This window comes from Myripristis murdjan, chromosome 16 (genome assembly GCF_902150065.1).
Source record: "Myripristis murdjan chromosome 16, fMyrMur1.1, whole genome shotgun sequence".
Classification (NCBI taxonomy): domain Eukaryota; kingdom Metazoa; phylum Chordata; class Actinopteri; order Holocentriformes; family Holocentridae; genus Myripristis; species Myripristis murdjan.
In genome coordinates, this window is record NC_043995.1 from 26,149,171 (window position 1) to 26,173,270 (window position 24,100).

At 42.5% G+C, this 24,100-nt stretch overlaps 2 protein-coding genes across 2 annotated transcripts in view; one reads left to right on the plus strand and one right to left on the minus strand.

The window, feature by feature from the left end:
- gabbr1a (gamma-aminobutyric acid (GABA) B receptor, 1a) overlaps positions 1 to 20,392 on the plus strand; it is a 62,462-nt gene extending 42,070 nt beyond the window's left edge. The window contains exons 16-24 of the mRNA XM_030072945.1: positions 330 to 480; positions 4,022 to 4,154; positions 7,454 to 7,570; positions 9,091 to 9,198; positions 10,402 to 10,495; positions 12,758 to 12,885; positions 15,199 to 15,327; positions 16,960 to 17,103; positions 18,123 to 20,392. Of these exons, the coding sequence (XP_029928805.1) occupies positions 330 to 480; positions 4,022 to 4,154; positions 7,454 to 7,570; positions 9,091 to 9,198; positions 10,402 to 10,495; positions 12,758 to 12,885; positions 15,199 to 15,327; positions 16,960 to 17,103; positions 18,123 to 18,407 (1,289 nt within the window). The 3' untranslated portion in view covers positions 18,408 to 20,392. The remainder of the gene's footprint in view (positions 1 to 329; positions 481 to 4,021; positions 4,155 to 7,453; positions 7,571 to 9,090; positions 9,199 to 10,401; positions 10,496 to 12,757; positions 12,886 to 15,198; positions 15,328 to 16,959; positions 17,104 to 18,122) is intronic.
- A 1,712-nt stretch (positions 20,393 to 22,104) lies between these two features.
- Positions 22,105 to 23,387, minus strand: tnfb (tumor necrosis factor b (TNF superfamily, member 2)). The gene is made up of 4 exons (XM_030072382.1): positions 23,199 to 23,387; positions 23,021 to 23,075; positions 22,847 to 22,906; positions 22,105 to 22,565 (listed from the first exon to the last, which is right to left on the minus strand). Exons 1-4 carry the CDS (start codon positions 23,385 to 23,387, stop codon positions 22,105 to 22,107), a joined length of 765 nt encoding a protein of 254 aa, XP_029928242.1.
- Positions 23,388 to 24,100: the final 713 nt, after the last annotated feature.

Sequence of the window (24,100 nt, forward strand, 5' to 3'; positions counted from 1 at the left end):
ACAGCGATGGGATTATGTTTTCCCCTCGGGCGCTTTAGCTTAAGTTGCCATGTGTGTCGCAGATCGTCTACAGGATATTACAAAGTCACTGTTATCCTCAGTGTGGGCACAATTTGAGTTTCTCCCACCATTTCGACTGCTTTTTTTCCCCCCTCTTCTTAATCTTTCCTCCCTCTCCCTTTGGCTTTCTTTCAATCTTTCTCTGTCTCTGTTTTTCCTCCCTTACTTCTCTCCTCTCTGTCTGTCTGAAACTCTCATTCCCTCCTCTCCCCACTACTGTTTGTCATTTTCCCTCTCTCTCTGTTTCTCTCTCTCTCTCTGTCTGTCAGGCGCTGGGCCTCCGGCTGATCGAACAGTGGTGATTGAGGAGTTCAGGTTCTTGTCTCAGAAGCTTTTCGCAGCCGTCTCGGTCTTCGCCGGCCTCGGCATCCTGCTGGGCATCGTCTGTCTCACTTTTAACATCTACAACAGCAACGTCCGGTGAGTTCACCAACAGCGGATGAGAAAGGATAGAAGGATAAAACAGTGACCTAAAGCCCACCAGGAAGGCTACAGGGAAGCTGAAATTCGCAGGATTTTCATAAGAAAAAGTCTTGCTTTGTACATAAAACTTGACGCAGTTCATATTTTCTCCAGTCCCCGACCCGTCTGATAGTGGAATCTGGGTCCGTAATTACACATAAACTCGGAAACAGGATCCGGCTTCTATTTGCTTACTATACTCAAAATTTTAATAGTTACAAGGTCAAATCTGTTGCCCGAAACAGTTTTAGGATAACGTTCCTCCATGGCTGTCCTTGGCAAGTCGCATGTGTCTGTTTTGAGAGCTTTTGTACATCTATAGCAACATTAGTGTGTGTGTGTGTGTGTGTGTGTGGAGGCGAGACAGAAAGCTGCTTCCTCAGGAGGTCCATTAGCAGAACATCCCTCTTTTTCATTTCTAACCACGGCGATAACACGGCGTCCACGATGGGACATTATTATTTTCAAGAGGACGAATCTTCTCTAGAAAAAAATGTCCTCCATGGGGAGCACCAAGGAAGAGAGCGTCCGTTCTCCTGAGGTGACACATTGACTTTTACAGATAATACTCGGACGTCCCGTTCCTGTGAAGGCAGCATGGAGCCACGCTACAAACTATCCGGCTGCAGAAAGCTGACAGAAACACTGACATGAAGACAGCCGTTGCTGTGGAAACAATATCCCATCTTGTCGTGAATCTTTGGTGCAAGCTAGTTACTATAAAATATCATGGCATTATGAGGAAGGTTCTTTTTTTTTTTTTTAAGAAAATAATGGGGAAGCCAAGTTTTCCCTTGCTTTGTAATAGCGCCACCTATGCCTAAAGGTGGGAGAGCAGCAGGTTTGTGGCATTAAGGTGAGATTTTTGGAGAGCTGCTGCAGGGTGCTGAGTGGGGACGGGTACCATTACCTCCCAGACACACACATTTAATAATTACTGTGTTGAGGTGCCCTTGAGCAGAGCACTTCACCCCCAGTGGAGCTTCTCAGATGGCACCATTAGAAGACTGTAGTACTCGGCAGCTAGGTGTGAATGTGTGTGTGTGAACGTGTGAATGTGTACAAAAGAAAAAAAAAATAGATTTGATTTTTTTTACTGCAGAAATCCTTCTCTGTTTGAAGGTTAATGGGAATGTTGAGCAGCACTTTAGCTTCTGGAGCTCAGACGCTGCAAATAGAGTGATTTGGGTGTGTCTTCTGCAATCTAGCAGCTGGTTTCATTGTCACAGTTTAAGCATAGTCCTAGACTAAATGCAAATAGACCTCCTTTAAAAAAACGCCTTTTGATCTAGGATTTCTAGGCTTAATCCATGTCTGTGAACCCACTCTCGGTGTATCTCTGATGCCTTTTTACTGCAGTATTTTTATGTTTGACCTGGGTCAAAGTGATTTAAAGTCCCGTAAGTCCGCGAGCTTATCTGTAGTTTTCTCAGAGTTGGAGCGGTTTGTTCTTGTGGGAATATCTGACAGGCTCCGATGTGCCAGTCAGGTCCTTGTCCAGCTTTGATTTTAATTCAAACACAATTTAACTGAAGGCTGCGTTTAGTAGTGCGAGTCAAATCAGATCAAATCAAATTTATTCAATAAACACTTCTTACAAAACACGATTGCCACAAACTGGCTTGTTGGGCAACAAAAGTGAATAACCAATTCACTTTACAAGCAAGAGAACGTTAAAAGCAGTGACAGTCTTCAAGTCAGCCTAAAACACTTTGACACTTCTTAAAAAACGGACCCTACTGGTGATTTGTTTAGCATTTCTGGGCTCATTTTGTCGTCTGGTGGTGATTCTTTTTTTCTCATTTCTTATTTTATTTGGCCAAATGAAGATGAAACGACATAAATCTACAAAGGGATTTGGTGGCAGAATATTTCTCGGTTATCTGACACAGGTTTTGGTGTCATTCGCCTCTGAATCAAAGAGCAGGGGCTTGTATCTAGACTCAGTGTTTTTGCACCGACGCTCGTCCATCGTACCTGGAGAAATCCATCACAGAAGACTCAGAGATACGGTAGCCTCAGTAGACCACAATGCAATGCAGCTGCGAGGCGTGCTGCATTTCGAGTAAAAGATAAAAGTCGAAGTAGAAGTTGAGGTAAAGAGAGCACACTGCCCAAAAAAGAGGAAATTACAGCGCTTCATCATAAAATAACTCTCAGATCGCATTGATATTATAGTTCAGGAGGCTTTCTTTTACCATATGAGCCCAGTGTGTGTGTATATGTGTGTGTGTGTGTGTTCTTGTGTGCAGATGTGTGTGGATATACACTACGGTAATGAAGACTGGAATGGTGGGTGGGTGTTGTGTTAGATTGCAGATTGCCTTAAATACATCGCTCTTTAGCGCGAACTTGAATGCAGAGATTGTGCCTGATGTGGCATTTAAGTACACACATTTCCTCTGTCGCATCATAATTACATTTCTTATTATGGTAATTACCTTTCACTTTTTAATCCTCTAAACCCCGTCTGTACCCTCGCGTTCAGTGTTTCAACATTATTCCCACAGACACGCTTCACCGGAATCTATAGTGCATGATTTGAAGTGAAACTCGAGATTTACAAAGTTTCAGCTGGTATCAATATGTCACGCAAGCAAGCGGGGAAATGCGGCTGATAAGGAGCTTAAGACGTCCACAATGAAGTGGTGCAGCCGTAGAAAAGTGATATCTCAGTTTAAATGTACTAGAGCCGGCAGACACACAATATCTCCATCACATCCACCTGGCGTACGGGTAATGTTGTTTTGCTTACGTCTGATTCGGCTAAGTGGGGATCTTAAAGGAATAGTGCAACGTTTTGGGTGAAATATCTTTTTTTTTTTTCAGACTGACCCAGACTGAAACGAGATGTTTGATCCCATTTTCACGTCTGTACATCCAATGCTTCGGTTCCTATGCGGAGCATTTTGTGTTAGCATTAGAGTCAGGACGCATATTTTTGTCTGAACCCATCCCGAGCCTTAGATTTTGCTTGTCATCCACACCGCCTGAATGTGTTGCCTTCAGTGTCATCATGTAAACTCCAGCACTACACAGGAAGGAACAGACAGGAGGTCCATCATTCTTCGCTGAAATAATGTGGACATGACCGAGCCTGCCCTGAACCTGAACATAATTTCTAAATATTTGTCCGAACCCGGCCCAACCACTCAGGTCCTGACAGGCCTGGGTCGGGTGTCCACACTCTACTTGGCATAAGCACTTGAATTCTGTGTGAAAGTGAAAAAGTAAGTGTTTTAGCTGTCTTATTTACACACTGTAAGGTTTATTTTTTCACTTTGACGGAGCTAGGCTAATGACTCCCATAGACTTTAAGTCTTTATGCTAAGCTAACATGAAATGCTACCTCATCTCTCATTCTGTGTAAGCTGCAAAAAGGCGATTCCACCCCAAAAATGTTTGAGCATTCCTTTAAGAGGAAATTGAGCGGAAACGTAAACTGTCAGTGTATCAGTGTTTTCTGAATGTGTTTGTTTTGTTTTCGTCCCTGTTCCAGCTACATCCAGAACTCGCAGCCGTACCTGAACAACATGACGGCGGTGGGCTGCATGATGGCCCTCGCCGCCGTCTTCCCGCTGGGGATCGACGGCCACCACGTCCACAGGTCGCAGTTTCCTGTCGTCTGCCAGGTAATGGAAGAGAGAGAGAGAGAGAGAGAGAGAGAGAGAGAGAGAGAGAGATGGGCATCACAATAATCAATAGTTGGTTACAAAGTAGGGAGGTAGGGAGAGTAATCGATTCCTCTATTCCTCTGTGTTATGAAGGAATTCAATTTTATTTATTTTTTTTTATTTTTTTTTTACACATGCACGCCTCTTTTGCTTTAATTTCTCTTCCAGGCTTTCTCCCATATTGGCAGGTAAATGCTATTTTCTAATTCACTTCCTGCAGCTTTTATTTGCCGTGTTTACCCGTACTTACACACCGCTGTAGCCCTGGTCCGCCTTCCATAGTTAATGCCTTCGTCTGTGTGAGCGGTTTTGATTAATCATAAGCATCATGCGTCTGATGTATTGCTGTGAATTGTTCCTGCCGCTGCCACAAGATGCGTTCTAAAAATAGATTTCCCTCCGCGAGGAATCGATCCCCGCCTCGAGAAATTCATGCAATCACTCAATCTGGGAAAACATGACTCGCGCCCGCCCCTAATGCCAAGTCAGTGCCAGAAATCTGAAAACGATACCGGGGCTACAAGTGGTGTTTGATCCCTCATCCTGTAACTCTTAACTGTATGTTTAAATACTGAAACACTGTATTTGTTGTAGACAGAAGGATGTTTCATACACTTCATCTAATTTGAAATGCTTTGTTTTGTTTGTTTTCTACTTGAAGGCTCCAGGCTGATGTTGCTCTTTTAACTCTTATTCTAATGCAGCTTTTATCTTTAAGTACCTTTACAGTTTACAGTTACAGTTACTAATAGTCATGTTTATGCAAAGGAGCGTGTGCTAAAAGAGATATTTTTTTTTCTTTTTGACGTCGTATCAGATCAGGTATTTAGAATAGTTAAATTTCACTGTTATTGATTGATTGATTGATATTGGTATCAACTACCAAAAGTCTGGTATTGTCACATCTCTTTTTTTTTGCATGATGACATCTTTGTTTTTTACTAGTTAACTTGATTTCAAATAGCTGCTGCCTTGGATTTAATTTGTTTCCTAAAGCTTCGTTTTGTTGATTTTCATCTGACCTTATTATTTTATCAATTTTTCCAACTAAATTAATGGACATTTGAAGGGTTGAAATGTGTATAATTGTATTTGTATGATTTGTATTTAGTTTCCTTCTTTGCTTCAAAAGTATAGAGCAGAGCCTTTTCAACAAAGTATTTCATCTGTTCAAAATGCAATTTTACCATCTGAAAAAATCATATTCAAAACTTTGTTGCAGCTATTTAACCGCCTAAATTTTATGTGTATGTACAACTTGTCAACAACATCTCATGGTGAACTTTTTTTTTTTTTTTAAAGAATTTTTTTTGTCTGTTTATTTTTTTTTTTTTTTCACAGTCAAACACAGCGCAGCTCTCTTGCCTCGGGTTAACACTGGTTCATTTAATTTTGCTGGAGGTGTTGCTGGGACTTGGCAGTTCAGTTCTCATCACAAACACTGCACTGCGCACTGTCACTGTCAGGTTTAATAAAACGCATCCAGAGTTTGGACTGTTTCGACGAGGTTGTTGTACGTTGAGGAAACTGAGAGGTGAAGGAATCGAGACGCCCTGACAGGTTGGCTTCTCCTCTCCCGCTGCAGGTGGACGACTACCGACTCAATCAGCATTTACATTATGTTTTCAAATAGGCGATGAAGATCGGATAAAAGACCACATAAGACTGAACACCAAAGCGCCAAATATCGGCATTGAATGTTTTAAGGTGTTTTGGAAGCGGTGCCACACGAGCGCCGCCCGTCCAGCCTCCAGCTCTAATGAGGAGCAGGAGCATGTTTCTGTCAGCCATGTTGAGAGGGAGATGTCTCGCTGTACACTCGCATTTCTTTTTCGCGTTTCTGCTCTCCGTCCCCGCCTGGTTATTCTCTCTCATTCCTCCATCTGCCTCTGACCTTCCACTCCGACTCGTTTTTCTCTTTCTACAATCCCTCAAAAAAGTCGAACTTAAACTTTTATTATCTCCCTCCTCCTCTCTCTCTATCTCTTCGCTGCAACTCCTTATCATCTGTCTTTTTTTTTCATTACCCACTCTGACTCTTCCTGCTCTCCCTCGCTCAACTCTGGTTTCTTCTTCACTGGTTAGCCGTCCTCTCTCTCTCTCTCTCTCTCTCTCTCTCTCTCTCTCTCTCTCTCTCTTCCAATCTCTATCTCCTCACCCACACTGCATCTCCAGAGCAACTCGTTTAGTTTCGTAGTCAGTTTTAAAAATCTCGGTTTTCTTTAAATAAGTGAAAAAAAAAAAAAAAAATCTTCCAGTGGGATGCGATTATCCCACTTCGTTCCGATGCTAATCAACTTGCTTCAGAAATGTTCTTGGATCAACTGTCATTTTCTTGATCCTTGTGGGCTGATCTGCTTTATTCTGCCTTGTTTCAACATATTTATACTTGTTCCCAGAAAAAAAAGAAAAAAAAAAAACGAAAAAAGAAACTGCATCGGAAACAAGAGGGATTTTCTGATCTTACTGACAGATTTTTTTCCCCACTTGTTTAAAAAAAACAAGATTTTAATGTTGAATTCGAGACAAGCTGAACTCAGAGTTTCTCTCCACGTCCTCCTTCATCCCTCCTCTCCACTCTCCATGCACCTTCTCCTCTTCCATTTGAACTCCTCCCATCTGTTTACGCTTTTCTTTTTCCTGGGAAAGAGGAACCTCCAACAACACTTTTTTTTTTTTGTTTTGTTTGTCAAACCCCGACACAGGCCACATGCTGTTTTCGTTCCTTGTCAGTGCCGGGAAGCTGTGTTACTTTGCTTTACCTTGACCTGGAAATCCCACCGCCATCCAGGACTTGAACTTGTTGTAAAGCGGGTAACCCAGAATTTTTGGTCGCGCGTTCTTGCACTCTGCAGCAGTCCCAGGAAATCATCGGCCCTGATCAGCAGAAGTGTAAACCGGCTACCTGCTGATTTGTGACCCACATAGATCAGATGACATGTTCTACATTCTCGGCAGGCAGCTTTAACCTCGGTGTAAATTTAACCTATGAAATACGACGACTGCCGATAAATCACCCGTTTGGATTGGACTCTGACTGATATTCATCGTGTGGTTGAGAGGGAAGGTCAGGTCAGGTTTGAAGATGATGACAGCAGTTAACCTGGAGGTGAATTATGCATACAGAGCTTTTTTTTTTTTTTAAGACAGGGTAAGAATAACCCTGCCAGCTTGGTGTAAAAGTGGTCCACCAAGAGCACTTTTTTTTTCAATCTCTGCTCCTCTCCTCCCTCCCCTCCTCTGTGTCCCCCGCTCAGTTTCGCCTGTGGCTGCTCGGCCTGGGCTTCAGCCTCGCCTACGGCAGCATGTTCACCAAGATCTGGTGGGTCCACACCCTCTTCACAAAGAAGGACGAGAAGAAGGAGAAGAAGAAGGTAAGGAGCGTCAAGGGGAAGGAGAGAGGGAGGGATGGATAAGCCCCTCTGAGGTCTCTCAGTAAGGGAGGGAGGGGAGGGGCGAGCGGCGGGGGGGGGGGGGGGAGAGGAGGGGGAGGCCGGGCCAAGCGGCGTACGGCATGTGTGGCGGCGGCTGATAAAACGTTTCCCCGCCACTCGAAACTTTGCGGGCTCCCTCGCAGCCTAAGCTTCTGAGAGGCCGGCTCGGCCCGGCGTCACTCTCTGCAGCGAGTTGTAGCAAGAGTGCAGGGATAACGGGGTTTGGACGCTCGCTGGCATAGATACAGTGCCCGGGTACACATACTGGACGTGCATGCACACACAAAGCACACGCACCTACACACACATGCATGCATGCACACAGACACACAGTTTGGGCACACACACACAGACAAACCCAAGACCCTTGATACCCACGTCATCAGCTTGATTATGTATGCTAGCATGTTTGAGCATAAGTGTGGGTGTGTGTGTTTGTGAGTGTGTGTGTGCACTTCCTCTCAAAGATAGTGTGTCCTGGAGCCAGCGAGATACTGCCAGTCTGCAATGTGTTGTGGGAATTTCTAAGACCTAATCAGAAGAATACGAGATTAAGCCATTTATGGAATATTTATGAATATGGATGAGTATTAAAGTTCTATGCAGAAATCCAACCTTCGGGGGCTTTATTATTTGAGCCAAAGCACAACGAATCGGGTTGACTTTCAACTCTCTTCATGTCCACAGAAGGGCAATTTGCCAGAGAGCTGTGCGAGAGTATTTAAAGAAACTTTGCCCGCGCGTCAGGAGTCGAGGGGAGAATGGGCGCTTTTCAAAGAATTTTCATGCAACTCAAGCGAGGAGGCGCCCGGGACTGTGTAATGCGTTTTCTTTTTCTTATTTTATTTTTTCAGTTTTCGTCACCGCACAGCTGAATTGTTGTCACGGTGTTTTGTAAGCCCGCGTGGTTCAATAAAGCCGAGTGTGGAAGGGGAGCCGGAGCAAAGTGGGAGGGCTCATTTCTGTTGCTCGTGTCGGTTATGGCTGTAATTCTTCCATTACAGCCGCGGTTGAGAATAATACAGAGGAATATTGGTGGCATCGACAGCCATCCGCGCGAAAAAAAACAAAAAAAAAACAATGCCGATTGAGCGTGCACAAATGATTTCAGGCGGCAGCACAAATATAGACGCTGCATCTTGCCCCTGTGTTGCATGACACACACCCTCAAAACACGCCCACGCCGCCACTGTTCCCGAAATACACGCAAACCGCACACACACACACACACACACACATATTTCATGCACATGCACGCAGCCACACATTCAGGCAGACCATTTGTGCCCAGTCATCCAGAAATCACAAGGACGCCTGTCGTATTATCTGTTCCGGTTGTTTGTCTTTGTTTGTGAGCCGGCTTGCGATGCCCTTGGACAGTGATGGTCTGTGTGTGTGTGTGTGTGTGTGTGTTTGTGTGTGTGTGTGTGTGGGTGTGCCTGTGCTCCAACTCCCAGCAGCACTTGGAGCCATGGAAACTCTACGCAACAGTTGGAGTGCTGCTGGCGGTCGACTTCCTGTCGCTCATGATCTGGCAGATCGTGGATCCCCTGCACATCACGGTGGAGGTAGAGTCTGAGAGACAGATGAGATCATTCGGGCGTCAGAGTTCATTTGCCCAGGCGGCGCGGCCAATGTCATCAATCAATAACGCAGCGGAGAGACGCTGGGCTTTGTTTGGAGAGGTGTTCCTCGGCTCTATCCTCGATTTCATCCTCCCGTCGTATCGAAGAGCAGGCTTTGCTGCCAAAAAAAACCTCCGTCTTAACGAGACATTTAGTCTTTAAATCTGTTTTCCCTTAAAACAACTCAAAGCCTCGGCCGGCGGGATGTGATAATCCCACTTGTTCCGATGCTAATCAACGAATTTCCAGATTTTTTTTAAATCAAATGTCTTTTTCTTGACAGTCGCAGTCTGATCTGGCCTTTTTTTTTTTTTTTTTGCTTTGTTTCAACATATTTATACTCCCAGACAAAAAAAAAAAAAAAAATCTCGAAACAAGTGAAACTGCATTGGAAACAAAGGGGATTATCTGATCCCGCAAGCAGATATTTTTTCTCTTTTTTCCTCTTTTTTAGATGGAGACGTTTTGCAGTGTTTTGTTCGAAGGCACAAAATTAGAATCATGTCTCAAAAATTCACCGCCTGAACGATGATAGAAGACATTTTAGCATTTGATAGCAGGGATTATCACAAAAACTTCAGTCAAAAGCAAGTCAGTCAGCCAGGTTTAGATGAAGTTGCCTGGACATATCTTTAATTAAATAGTTATTAAGTTTATTGTCCTACAGGGGGAAATGTTGTCCACATGTTTGCATAGAGGCAATTAAGCATCGAGACAGTATCATACAAACCTGATCAATGTGTGCAAACCTTTTACAAATCATTACCCTCAGGAAAATGCAAAGGTCAGTCTGAACATATCGAATGGTGGGAATAACTGTTTTTTCGTAGGTTGCAGATAGTTAATATTTCATATGTGTATTGAGCCGCTGACACCGTGCTGCGTTCGTTCAGCCGTCCACGCGGGCAGGACCTGTTTTTACCCGAGGGACTCCGACGATACAGCCACTGGGGCTTCTGCTTACTGTGCGTTCCTGCCTTCTCTTCCACCGTGCTGCTGTCTCATCGTTTCTCATTATCTTCCTTGTCTCTCTCTCTCTCTCTCTCTCCCTCTTGCGTCCTGTCCTTCCATCCCTCCCTTCTCTCTCTCGCTCTCTCTCTCTTTTTTTTTCTCTCTCTCTCTCTCTCTCCATCTGCATGTGAGCAGAAGTTCACTAAGGAGGCCCCTAAAGGAGATTTGGACGTCCTGATTCAGCCCTTGCTGGAACACTGCAGCTCAGAGAAGATGAACACGTGGCTCGGTATCCGTCCTCGCTTCCCTTCTTTACTCTAATCTCACTCTTCCTCTGCTCTCACACAGTTTTTTTTCTCTCTCTCCCCCCCCCACCCCCCCTCTTCTCCTCTGCTCCTATCTCAATCTGCCTCCCGCTCTGTTTTTGAATATCTCTGTCAGACACGTGGAAGTTGTGCACGCACGCATACATGTCATGCACCGCTCACTCTGAATTAAACAGGTCTCCTATCAGAGCCTCCCTCACCCACGCCGCCCCCACGTTTGATTTTTTATTTATTTATTTATTTTTTTGTTTTCATCGCTCTTGCTCTCCTTCCTTCCTCCCTCTCCGCTTCTCTTTTTGTCAGCCCACTCGTTCTCCTCGTCCCTCTCTTCACTCTCCCAGTCAGTCACTCTTTCCCTCACTTTATCTCCCTCTCGCGCACTTTCATGTTATCGCCTCCCCTCATCTCCCCCTCCGTCACTATCCTCAGTCCCTCTCTCTCTCTCCTGTCTTTCTAAGCGTGGCAGCTCTTATGAAAGTATAATGATGTTGAAATTCAAATAATGTGGGTCACAAACTGGGCCATTGCCCCATAGCATTTCCTCTCTCTGAGAAGAAAAGATAGTGGATTAATATCAAGCGGTATAAAGAAACAATGGACGGTCTGAGGAAGTGTCGAACCTCTTCAGTCGAACTTAGATTCTCTTTGCCTCCACGCTGTTTTATTCTCTTTTCTCTGTCATTCTGTCTGGCTCTGATTCTCACTCTACCGTACATTCTTCAGCTTTTTAGCTCTACAGTATCTATTTAATCTTAAATTTTGCTCTTCTGTCTCTGTCTAACTCTGTCTTTTGTCTGCTAACTTATTCACCCACTCTTTCACCGGCGGCGTTTACATTTTGCACAGTAATGTGACTATTTGCAACTCTGCAAATAAGACGATTGTTCATTTACATGATCCCATAACCATCCTGATTAGATGAGTGAAGGTCTCATTTCCTTCACCCAGACAGAACTGTGGGGAAAATAATTTTCATGGCTTAAAAAATACATTGTATTTCATTAACCCCTTAAATCATGATTTTTCCCTTTAATTTCCTATAAAGTAACTTCAAAGTTTTTAAAAGGATGCCTTTTTCCATATATAATTGCACATACATCTTTTATTGTATCATTATCTGGTGGTACCAACAGTCCATTGTAGCTGCATTACATTTACACTGACTGAAATATTCAAACCCAAGATGCCATTATCTTATAGCTGCACCATCAAATATAAATAGCCAGATGTCTTGGCCATCATGTTATACACATGTCCCTGTAATTCACGAGGACATATTTGATGTCTCTGGAAACCTTGAGGATGTACTATAATAATATTTATTTAATATAATTTACAATAAACCTCTGTGGGTTTGAACAACGCTCGGCCGTGCAGCAATGACAAACCCACCGATGGGACTGCCAGCAAATGGTTCCCCATAAATAAATAAATCTAAAATACTTATGTACTGCTGTAACAAAGGAATCCTGTCATAAATGTCACATATCTTGTCATATCTGGGCCAAAAACACTGTATATACCTATTCACAATATGGCGATATATGTGTAGTTCATATATGTTTAACATATTTGTATACAACGTATTTATGTGCAAATATGAAAACAACATATTGTCCTTGTTATCCTTATGGTTAAGTATTTGCACCCATACCTGCACAGCATATAAGACATGCTATATAGATAGATGCATATATTTGTAATAATTGTTGGTCATACATGAAAAAGTGCTAAATTCAAGGCTTTTAATATGGGCATATATTCCTCATATGTACAGATATTACATTTCTGTATTGGAAAGTTTGTTTTTAAGGTTCGTAACAGCCTGCGAGGCTTTCCAGTAGATATGACCTTGTTACTTGGACAAATCCACCCTCGTGTTTTTATGACGCCTGTCTAAAAATGTCACCAATACGGTCGCCTAAAAACTTCTCCAGTTCTCCAGTTCAAAATGTGTAACCCGACCATGTGTCGAGTGTAAAGACTCATGTGCCACTTGAACAAAGTTTAGGAAATGCGACTTGATCATGCTGGCTTGGAATAAGACTGCAACGGCATACATATGCAAGGTTTATAGTGACTTTGCTATATTTGAGTGATTATCTTAAGTGCATTATAATCCCATTTTTTTAGTCACTCACTCATTCATTCACACACTCTCTCTCTCACGCTGTCACTCGCTCACTCTTAGCCTGTTTTGCCCTCTGTTCCCTCTCTTCATCCAGGCGTGGTGTACGGCTACAAGGGTCTGTTGCTGCTGCTGGGAATATTTTTGGCCTACGAGACCAAATCTGTCTCCACAGAGAAAATCAATGACCATCGGGCCGTGGGGATGGCTATTTACAATGTTGCTGTGAGTCCAAAAACGAAATGACACTCTCACACTCCTGTAAACTCCTGTGTCTGGGCGCCAGTGTCTGCTTTCTGCTGTTTTGCCTTCCCTGCAAAGAACATGCTGTTGGGTGCTGAATAACATTTAAGGGGCAATAAGTAAGAATTTTACTGCCCCGTAGCACCAAATGACCATAATATATCTGTTGGGGATTGATAGGGCTGCTGATCGATACCAGTGACTCAGCAATTACTTTTGCTGAGATTGCTGGCTTTCAGAATTCACTTTCCACTCTGAGCTGTTTTGTCCCCAGCCAAAAGTCTCTTTCTTGCTCTTTCTCTGCTACTGCTGTTGCACTTTCCGCCTACACTTAAAATTCATAGCTGAATGCAACAATTTCAGGCCTGAATCACTAAGTGAGGTAAATGTAGACAAGGCATGTTGAGGGAAAGTGGGTACACCACCATGCGTCATGCACTGATGATATATGAAATGGTCATTTTCCTTTAAGGATGAGCAATGTGCTTACTGAGGTTGTTGCAGTGCTACAGTTTTGCTCTGCATGCCCACATCATGTGAAGATTCCCAGTACCGCAGCAAAAATACTGAAAAAATACATGTTGATTTATAGCAAACTGACAGAGCAGCACAAAACAATGGAACAGGCTCATAGCACAAACCTGCAAGCTAAAGCCTCAGGTTTGACTCATGATTTTATTTTCAGAAAACTGCAGATACACTGCAAAAAGTCTTCATCCTAAAAGGTCATTTCGTCTAATATTCAGTGTTAAAATGTAGTATTTTTGTCAAAACAGGTGAAAAAAATATTCCTGTGGGATGAGATAATCCCGCTTGTTTCCAGTGCATTTTCTCCTTTTTCAGGATTTCAGGACAACATTTAAATATGTTGAGACATGGCAGAAGAAAATGAAACAAGAAAATGACGCTTGGTTCAAGAACATTCTGCAAATACGTTGATTAGCACTGAAAACAAGTGGGATTATCTCAGTTTTAAGAAAAAAATACAAGCTTTTAACACTGAACATTTTTTTGAATTTGATTTTTTGAACTACATTCCTGTCCACATACAGTCTTGCATGAATTATTCATACTTCAGAGCATTTTATATTACATATGCGAACAGGGTTTGGTACCGAAAATCTCTTTTGTGCCTCAGTCTTGTCGCTGAATGCTGTGCACTATATACATTGGAGCAAAGCGATGGAGAGTGTCGATTATGAATTGTCTCTTGTGTGTTTTGGTGGAGATAACTCCCACAGTGCATTGCACAGAGCGATTACCTCGCCCTATAACAGGAATGGGTTTAAAAATGCACCCGTCTGGGCACTAAAGCACAGTGTACATGCAGCAGTCAGTCATGAAAACATTTTCAGCGGCTGTTAATAGCAAGTGAATCATCTTAAACGGAGGCACCTAGGATGCACTCTCCACTGAAATAGCTGCCATTATGTTCGGTTTCAGCACTCAAGGCAAATATTCACTGCCATTTCCTGACACTCTTGACACATGTAAAGTTTGGAATTGATGCGTAATGCGTGGAAAAAGTGTTTTCTGTCACATCAGCTGCTTATCCATAGTCAGAGGATTCTAACTGTTTTGGTCAACAGCATGCAAACAGTTTCATTAGCTCCCAACACCTCATTTAAATCATTTCCTCTGCTTAGCTAGTCACCCATTTTTCCAAAATACATGAATAAATAATTAAAAGTAAACAATTTAATGTGCCGTGTGCTGCCATTTATCATTCTGTACTTGTACCAAACAAATGTATTGATTCTCTCCGTGATGTAATGGACAGGATTTATCACTGATTTATTGTTCATGGTTATTTATAAGAGCACTAAAAGTGGGATTTTTTTTGTATGTTTTTTTTTTTTTTCTTCACATTATTCCATAAATTAGACAAGTCAGCTGTACCATCTGATTTTATGATTCAGGCAGTTCTGAGTTTGTGACAGTGGTTAATGGCATCTGGAAAAAGCTGTGAGCTCTTCAGGCCCTGATGAGATGACAATGTGGTGATTGTCAGTGCACCATCGCCACTTCAGTCATGACTTTTTAATGCTGTTTTCACATGGGAGCCCTACTCGGAATGATAAACAGATGCCTAATGCTTTTATGGATGTGATTTTCCTCCCCTCTCACTCACTCGCTCTCCAACTCTACTTTTTTTCTCCACCTCCACTCCTCTGCGCCCCCTTCTTTCTCTTTGCTTTAAACCTCACTTGTTCAAATTTTCCTTCTGTATACTAACTTCTCCATGTTTTTCTGTGTCTCTATTTCTTTACCCTCTCTCTCTCTCTCCTCCTGCAGGTGTTGTGCATGATCACGGCTCCAGTGACTATGATCCTTTCTTCACAGCAGGACGCCTCCTTTGCCTTTGCCTCTCTAGCAATCGTCTTCTCAGCCTACATCACTCTGGTGGTGCTTTTTGTGCCCAAGGTGCTCTGACTCATGACTGACACTTTTAGGAACTGCTGCACACACAGAAAGTACACTCACCGCACGCTACAACCAAAGGTCAAAGACAATTGCCTCAGTCTCTGTGGGAAGCTGGTCCAGAGAACTTAAACTGCACCGTGCATGAAAATGTCAGACTTTCAGAAATACGTATCATCCAGTCCCCATGGCTCATTGCTCAGTTCACTGTTTATGAACTTGCAAAAAACTGTTTTTGATGCTTGAGTGCATTGCATAATTGGATTGTTGCAATGTCATATAAAAAGGCAGACATCTCTATTTCTGGTACATTGGTAAGAAAATGACTTTTTCCACACAAGGACAGCCTATGAACTTGAAATTTTAAGAATGTCGTGACCATGTGAATCCCAGTCCAATCCATTGTTGGTGCCCATTGAAGTAATAATCTGTGACACACACATATATTTATAGATACTTAAGAGTGCGCTATGCAGCATTGCCAAGGGTTAATTTAACCATTTAAAGTCAACAGATAAAGAAAGATGGAATGAGCATCTAAGCTGTCAGTGAGTCAGGATGATGATGAGAGCCATGTGGGCCATAAAATGAAATGCTTATTCTATGTTTTGTTTTGTTTTTTGTTTTTTTTTAATCATTTGAGTCTAAACATCCTCACTTAAATCGATCCTCTGAACTTTTGCATAGTGTGCCTTTAATGTAATCAGATATCCATTTGCTTCATACAGCTTTAACATTTTCTGTTGTAAAAACACCTGCTGGTGCTCGGAAGGTCTTTCCTGGGAGAAAATACTCTGGGAAGCGATGCATTTTACATTTCTGGCAGCAACAACAGCAGTTTCTTTGTAAGCAATAGACGAGGACCTGGGAAGTTGGCGTGAGCCGTGATAACAGAAAGAATAGCATGCCTACAGAAAACCCAAACTTTCATCGACAGAAAACCCACTGTTTGATTGACAGGTGATCTTAGGGAAGTGCGGTAGAAAAACACCACAGGAATGACTGCTGAGCACCAAAGATGTCACCAAAATAAGAATAAAAACCACCACAAAGATCACCGTGTTAAATCCACTGCAGTCATAAGGGGATTTTTAAGTCTTGAAACAAGTGTGGCATTAATTGGGTAAAAGAGGATGTAAATACTGAGAAGGTATTCTTGATGTGCACTCGGCACATCAAGTACTGTGCACTTTGTACACTCAGGCTGAGATTTACTAAAATAATTAGTACACTGAAACATTTTCAGAGTTCAAAGTCAGCATTAGATAGATAAATATAGTTTTTATTGTCCCGCAGGAATTTTTTTTCTCGGCCTGTACAGACACAGAAACACACAGATAACCACACTGCAATGTACAGATATACACAAACTTCTTGGTCAATCAGGGGAAATGCCACTTTTCTTTTTTCCACATAAAACATTTTTTGCACATTATGGGCTTTAGTAAATTAGGGCCTTAGCGTCTTGTGTTTTGGCGCAGAAACTGCCCTCTGTTGTGGCCGGTTCCTGGCCCGGACCGTACAACCCAGCAGCTCGATAGTTTGACTTGTTTCACTGTCAGACCTCGTCTTCTACAGTACCTACCGGCTCTGCGTCCTGTTGTTTATTGATTTCCTGCTCCTGTGGTCATCCAGATGCGCCGTCTTATCACCCGCGGTGAATGGCAGTCAGAGCAGCAGGACACGCTGAAGACCGGCTCCTCCACCAACAACAACGACGAGGAGAAATCCAGGCAGCTGGAGAGGGAAAACCGGGAGCTGCAGAAGATCATCCAGGAGGTGAGGCCTCACGCATTACAACATGCAGACAAATACACATAAACAAATACACGTACGCATGCAAATATACACAAAAACATTGTACATATGCATGCGCAAACACATACAATCATCCAGGAGGGTGAGTACTGTATGTTGCACATATTGCACATTATCTACATAGAAAATAGAGCTGTGCAAAAAAAAAAATCAATACAGCAGAATTATTTTTCCTAACACTGTATTGATTTTCTGGCTCTTTGTATTGATACGCATCAGCTATGCACTTTGATTTAATGTGATGTTATGACATGTACATTTTATTGTAACATAAGAGCATTGTGCTAATTTTCTTTTAACACAATGGAATGGGAATATTGTATTACATTATTTTGAATCAGCTTGTCACCTGATTTATCATATAAAAACTTTATTACTGTATATTTACTGTATATTTTATTAGTCTATCCAGTTGTGATGCAGTAGGTCGTATTTTAAACTCTGGTTATGGATTTTCAGTCATTTCTGAAGATTATTGCAGTGTGTCATGATGCAGAACATATCATGATATCGATAGGAGCTGGATCATGAGGCGCTTACTAATACAGAGTCCTAAAAGAAAACACACATGCACATGTATAGACATAAAATATGTACTTTCTTGTTTTTTTATGTGTGTTGTGTGGGTTTGGATGCAGATGCATGACACAACACTGTCTGATTTGACTGCTGCTGCTGTTCAACTAAGAATACTGCATTTTCCAAAGATGATATATTAAACTTTTTTTCTGCTTCCACAGACATGATTTTAGTTAATGATGCCGCCTTTTCTGCTAGTGTTTCTTTGTTTTTTGCTCCTCCTCTTTGCTTATGTAACCTTGTTTCTGTGCCATTTGTCTTGATTGTCTCCAGTCTTTACACTTGGTTTTTAAAAGCCGCTGTACAGATGAAGTTACTCTTACTCTGTTATAAATGGCTATATTGTGTAGATGTGACAACTCTACAGTAAATCCTCTTCCTCTCTCTCTGCATCTTTTTAGAAAGAAGAGAGGGTATCGGCGCTTCGCAACCAGCTGGCCGAGCGACAAGCCCTGCGCAACCGCCGGCGACCTTCGACGGGCCAGAATCAGAACCACAACGCCCCTCCGCCTTCGTCCCAGGCGGATCCCAAGTCCCTGCTCCCCCCGCCGGGCTACCCCAACCCCACCACGGACAATCACTCCCTCCCCCCGTCCTTCTCCAATTCCTCCAACCTCTACCAGGCAGACAGCAAGATGAGCCGCAACCACTGTCACAACAGCCAGATCCCCCTGCTGTACAAGTAGGCGAGACCCGGGGGAGACAGTCGCACAGTGCGCACGGGGGCCCACAAACACAACGAGACACTGTGACTTTCACTTGTTTCGGTGACGAGCACAACGGTGTAGTGACAATTTTTCTTTTTTCCGCTAACGGCGTGGAAGCACAAATAGTACACAGGAGTGCTTTACACTTGGCAGCTTTTTGCAGAGAGTCACGCAGGTAACACCCGTCCTCACAGTTTTGATCTCACTGTGTTAAACCCAGCTAAAAGGCACTTGTGACCGGCGAACACGGCGACAAGCACATCCCAGACTAGCACCACCCACGGCCTTCCTGAAGGTCGAGTGAACGGACAAGATCTCTCAGTCATTCCTCTCCCTCCATTCGTTATCTTGTTCTGTTGTAGAGACATCGCTCCCGGGATCTTAAGAGGAAAACTTTATGTACGTGTTTGCTATCTATCTCCACCTTCTGTCTTTCGAGTTTGTTGACTAGACAAGCACATAGTGATTTATATTGTTACTCTGTGATATCTGATCTGTTTTCGTCATGGAGTTGTTGTTAACTATTTGTTTACTTTCGGAGAGAGTTGTGGAAACTGAATTGTGGAAATTTACCAGGGGACAAAGCAATGTACAGTTCTCTTTCCCCGATATTTGTTCTTTGAAGGGCAACAGAGCTCAGAATTGTGGAATACTGATTTCACTAAAAAGTGATAACGTGCATTATTCAATAGCCATAATTAAGAAAGGCCATAAGTCTTGGCGTGTATGGATGTTTGTGAGGACTGTGTATTCAAGGACAGCATCACATCTTTTAAATCCAGTCCTTTGCGGATGTATGAACCTAGGAATATGATACCCATTTGGTAGGATAATATTATCAAAACTTAATGATGTATTAATACTTTTTGATAGTTTTGCCATATGAAAAAAGCATTTTACAATGTATTTTCCAAGATTGGTGTTTTATCTATTTAGTTGTACAGTGGTAGCTCTCAAATAAATTTCCCATCCTGCAAAAATCCTCCACTAGTGCTGCAACAGCCACTACAGCCTCTTCTCTGTCAAATTTTATAGGCATATATAGGCATATTATAAACTAAAACTAATCTTAAAAAACTCCTACTTGCCAGAACAAATCTTTGTACCTTCTGAAACCTGAAAAAGAAACACAATTTCAGTTTTCTGCAGCGGTAGTGCAGCGAGCATGCAGAAAAATGTGGGGCTTCTACAACGGCTACATCTGTAGATATTCAGACGAAGCACAGTCTTTTCTCGAGATTTTATATAGGTGCATCTGCTACGCATCAATCTTGTAAGCCTTTTTTATTTAATTTTGAATGAATGCTAGTTATGTTTTCCCATAAAAGACAATCTGGATCAACGCAGATGCTCATTCTTACACTGAATTCTTTCAGATTTTTGTATTTGTTTCCCGTTTTGCCTTTGGATAACTAGTTGGGTAACGCAGTTGTAAATGTATCAAAGAGGGATAAATGTAAAGTAATCTGATATATTTATTCAGCAGTTAATCTGGATGTACTATTTCATTCATGAGCTATTTTCAGATTTTATAAAAACAACGATACGCAGCGGCTTCATCGGCAGGTGAGACAATACGATGACAAATATATTTTGAATATATATTTCATTGTGCACTTTAAAACTCAAACTATGGTTCTTCAACTTTATGTTGCTGTTATAATAATAATAATACACTTAGCTCAGGGTATGAAGAGGGAAGACATAATCCAGTCACAGAACATTAATGGATGAAATAGCTCATATTCATTAACTGTGCAGTACTCGGATCAGATAGTGTAACATATGAATGCAGAAATCATTTAGGAAATGTTCTATAATCTTGCACATATATGACAGTATACCTGAATTTGAGGATATTTGTATTCACTATATCTAAGATCTTAAATGTTAATATATTTCAGAGTATGTGTATGCAAATATATGGAGACTAATGTCAAATAAATCCATTGTTTTTCACTGGGTATGTTTGTGTTTCATTGTTATCTTCATTGTTAAAAGAAAAATGACTTAGAGAACAATGTGGAATTTGAGTTCCTTTCTAGAACACTTCAAGTTCATTGTGGGGGAAAAAAAAACATATAATTAACATAAATATATTACTTAAGATGTCACAGTTATTGACACTCCAGTCTGTATAAGCATTTTAATCCATTAACAGCTTACTGACTATCTTGTAAATCTTATTTTATTTATTTATTTATTTATTTTTTTAGTGTCGGTGTCACATTTTAATATGGAAGCTTGCTCATTTTAGATAAAGAGTCTCAGCATTATTACTATGCAGTGCTACATCACATTTATGTCAACCACTAGATGTCACCAATTATTTGTAGCTTTTTATGATTCATGAGTACCTTGGAGCAATTAAGTCTAAAAGGCTAAGGCTTTTTGTCAGTGAAACATGTAATTATTCTCCAGCTTGGCTTGTTGCAGTCACTCCATAAAAAAAGCAAATAAACCCCCAGGGATGAGATCATTAAATGAAAGTGGGAAGTGGGTTTTTTTCAACACTATAACCAGCTGCAAAGGCCCATGGGAACCTCATTGTTTGTTTATAGATGAAAGTAGCTCATATACTGTAAGTACACTCTATATATGAGTCTGCTTTGCTGCTTTTACATGATACAGGATGACAATATAATCAAACCAGCAGTCCCCCCCCCACCCACTGCCAGGTCCTTCCTTTTCCAGCTGACTGAAGCTGTGGTATGCTGTGATGTGTGTGTGTGTGTGATGTGTGTGTGTGTGTGAGTGTGTGTGTGTGTGTGTGTGTGTGTGGGAGGGGGTGTGTGTGCACGTACAGGAGGAAGCAGAGCGGGGGCTGGGCGAGGGGAGGGGAGTGGGGTGGGGGTGCTGTCTCACGGGGAAAACCCGCTCTGGGCTGAGGCTTCTGTGGGCCTCCACCTGACACAGCACTCAGAAAGACACAAAAAGCAGGAAATTCCCCTCGTCTTGTCTGATCTAACAAAGGAAGTATTTGCTGGCTGTGGAGGAATTTCACAGTGGCCAAGCCAAATAACAGACTGAGCTTGTTGCAATATGTAAGCAACTGCCCAGGCCAGCTGAAGCTGTTTGCCTACTCAGCCACAAATTTCTGTTTGGTATCACAACTATGTAATGATTTTGTCCTTGTAAAAGCAACACAACACTGGGTATTGAGAACTTTTTGGGAATTTTAATGAAAAAATCACATTTAACACCTAATCCTAATGACTTAAATACAAATAAATACAAATAAATATATACATAATGTAATGGTTGGAGATCATGGTAACTGAAAGAGAACAATTCGCAATAATCCATTGACAAACCTAGACTCTCCAGTGAGGAGCTGCGTCATCTTCTGGTACAGTACAGATAGTCTAGCCTACAATCTTAGGTCAACATAAATAATGTACAAAAATGCCTAAAATAGCAATCATATTGAAAACTGTTGCAGTTTATACGGTTCACAATTAGAATAGTAGCCTGACAGGCTGCAAAGCTTATCTCCATTGAGATTTAAAATTTCCAGATCACCATGAAGATGAGTTACAATAAAAAGAAAAAAAAAAGAAAAAAAAAAAAAGATATGCCAAAACCCAAGGCACACAGTTGAACTTTGTACCTATTGCATTACTGTCACGCCCACAATCTCAGAGTAAAGAATGCCCTCTTAGGAGTTATTTCTACATTAAAGTGCAAACACACCAAAAAATGTCTTGTCCCCTTCGGTCTCCAGCTCTGCTAGCTGATTGGTCTCCGTCCACAGTTTGTCTCCCTTGTTCAGCTGGAACACTGCACCGAGGTAAAGCGCATTGTACCAGCCCTCTCCGATTCTGGTGCTGTCTTCGTGGGCAGAGCTCTGGCAGGCCGACCTCACTACGCTCATCAGAGAAGCGTCGCCACCAATGGAGTCCGAGAAGCGCAGCACTGTGTGGCTGAGTGGCGTGAAGTGCCTTCCCGCGTTCCCGTTGTCGTCTTCGTCGTTGCACGTGACTCTGAACGACGCCTGGCTGTAGACAAAGTAGAGCCCGGTTCGTGGGATGATTATCTTGTTGTCTTGCAGCTTGAACCCCCCTTGAGCGAATGCCGGACCTCGATCATTCTTCCACTCCACCTGGCCTTTGAAATTCCTGTCGTGTTCATAAAAGCCTAGAACCAGAGCAAAAAAAAAAAAAAAAAAATGTTACTGCTTTGAAAAGTCTCGCTTCCGCTCTCAGCAGGAGGTCAAACACAGCAGTGAATAATCAACAGGTAGGTTATGTGGAGGTCAGACTGAAATATAATGAAGGAAAAGGCAAAGAAACTTCCTCAGCCGCTCTTCAAATATCACAGAAGCAAGAAAAAGTCCTCGAAAGACCCGGTGGAAACTGCAGACCATGGGCCCATTGTTTTCTGAAAAACAAATCAAGGTAGGCTACAGTGTGACTCACCTACTAAATGGATGGCTGCCTTGGCTTTGCTGCTGATTTGCCTCAGTGTGTTGTGGGGATCTGAGGAAAGGTAGACAAATGTGAGCTTGTCTCAAATAATCCACGAAAGCTAAAAAAAAAAAAAACATCCCGCGATACCTTTGGCATTTGGCAAAGAGCAACCAAGCATATCACCTGTCGCTTTGCTGGTTTCCTTCTCGATCAGTGCTTCTTTCTGGCCTGACTGCATCTGTAGGCAAGGGAGCAAACCGGCAGTTTGATGAGTGATTTGGAAAGCAGCAGTTCTGTCCCAACAAATACAGGCTTCTAAAACATTTTCTAATGAAACTGAAGACAGAGAACTAGTCCTTACCATCCTTTCTGGCCTTCCGCTCCAGTACCAAGCAAATAACAGGGCGCCGGCTACACAGAGGGACACGATGAAGACTACGCTGCACACCCGCCACCTCCACCGTGAAGATGCGATCTTTTCAACCACAACCACCGTCCTCTCTCCAAGGCCAGCTTCCACGGTGCCCGGTGCCATTGTGTATGAAGCCATAGTGTGTGCCACTAAATTCAAAGGCTTTACTGTTTGCTGCTGAGAAGAATTAGCCGTAATGAAACACCTCAGTGAATAATCTGAATCTGAAGAATCGTCAGGTGCTTCCAGTGCTCTGTGATGGTACGTCTCTTTGTGTTGCTTTTGTGTTAGAGTGAACTTCTGCCAGGGGAGCTTGTAGTATTTATGCTGTAGCAGCTGCTTCTGCAGAAGGGAAACTCCAGTGATGTCATGTAAGTGTAGACTGGAGCAGTGCAGCCTGGGCCACGGAGGAAGAGCTGGGACCGGAGAGGGAAAGAGAAGTCACAGAAATTTGAGAGGACTTTTACCAGAGTGCGGTACTGAATGGGAATCGTGGTTTCAGGATGGGAAAGTGTTTGGCTGCTACTTTATAACGTTTTGAAAAAAATTACACAGTGTGGCAACACTAGAATAGACAGACAGACAAATACATACATACACACACACACAGACACACACACGAACACAGGCAGTCACCCAGAGCCAGACACAAACTCACACACAAACACACAGTGAGCTTATGTGGTGAGATTTTATTATGGCTTGGGTTACCAAAAGAATGTGAGCGCTATCTGAATCCATCTGTCATCGTGCATACTTTGATGTCACAGCAGACCAGATGCCCTGAAATCCCATTTCATGGTCTTGTAAGTATGTGGTCCTGTAACTACATGAATCCACCTGCAAAGCAG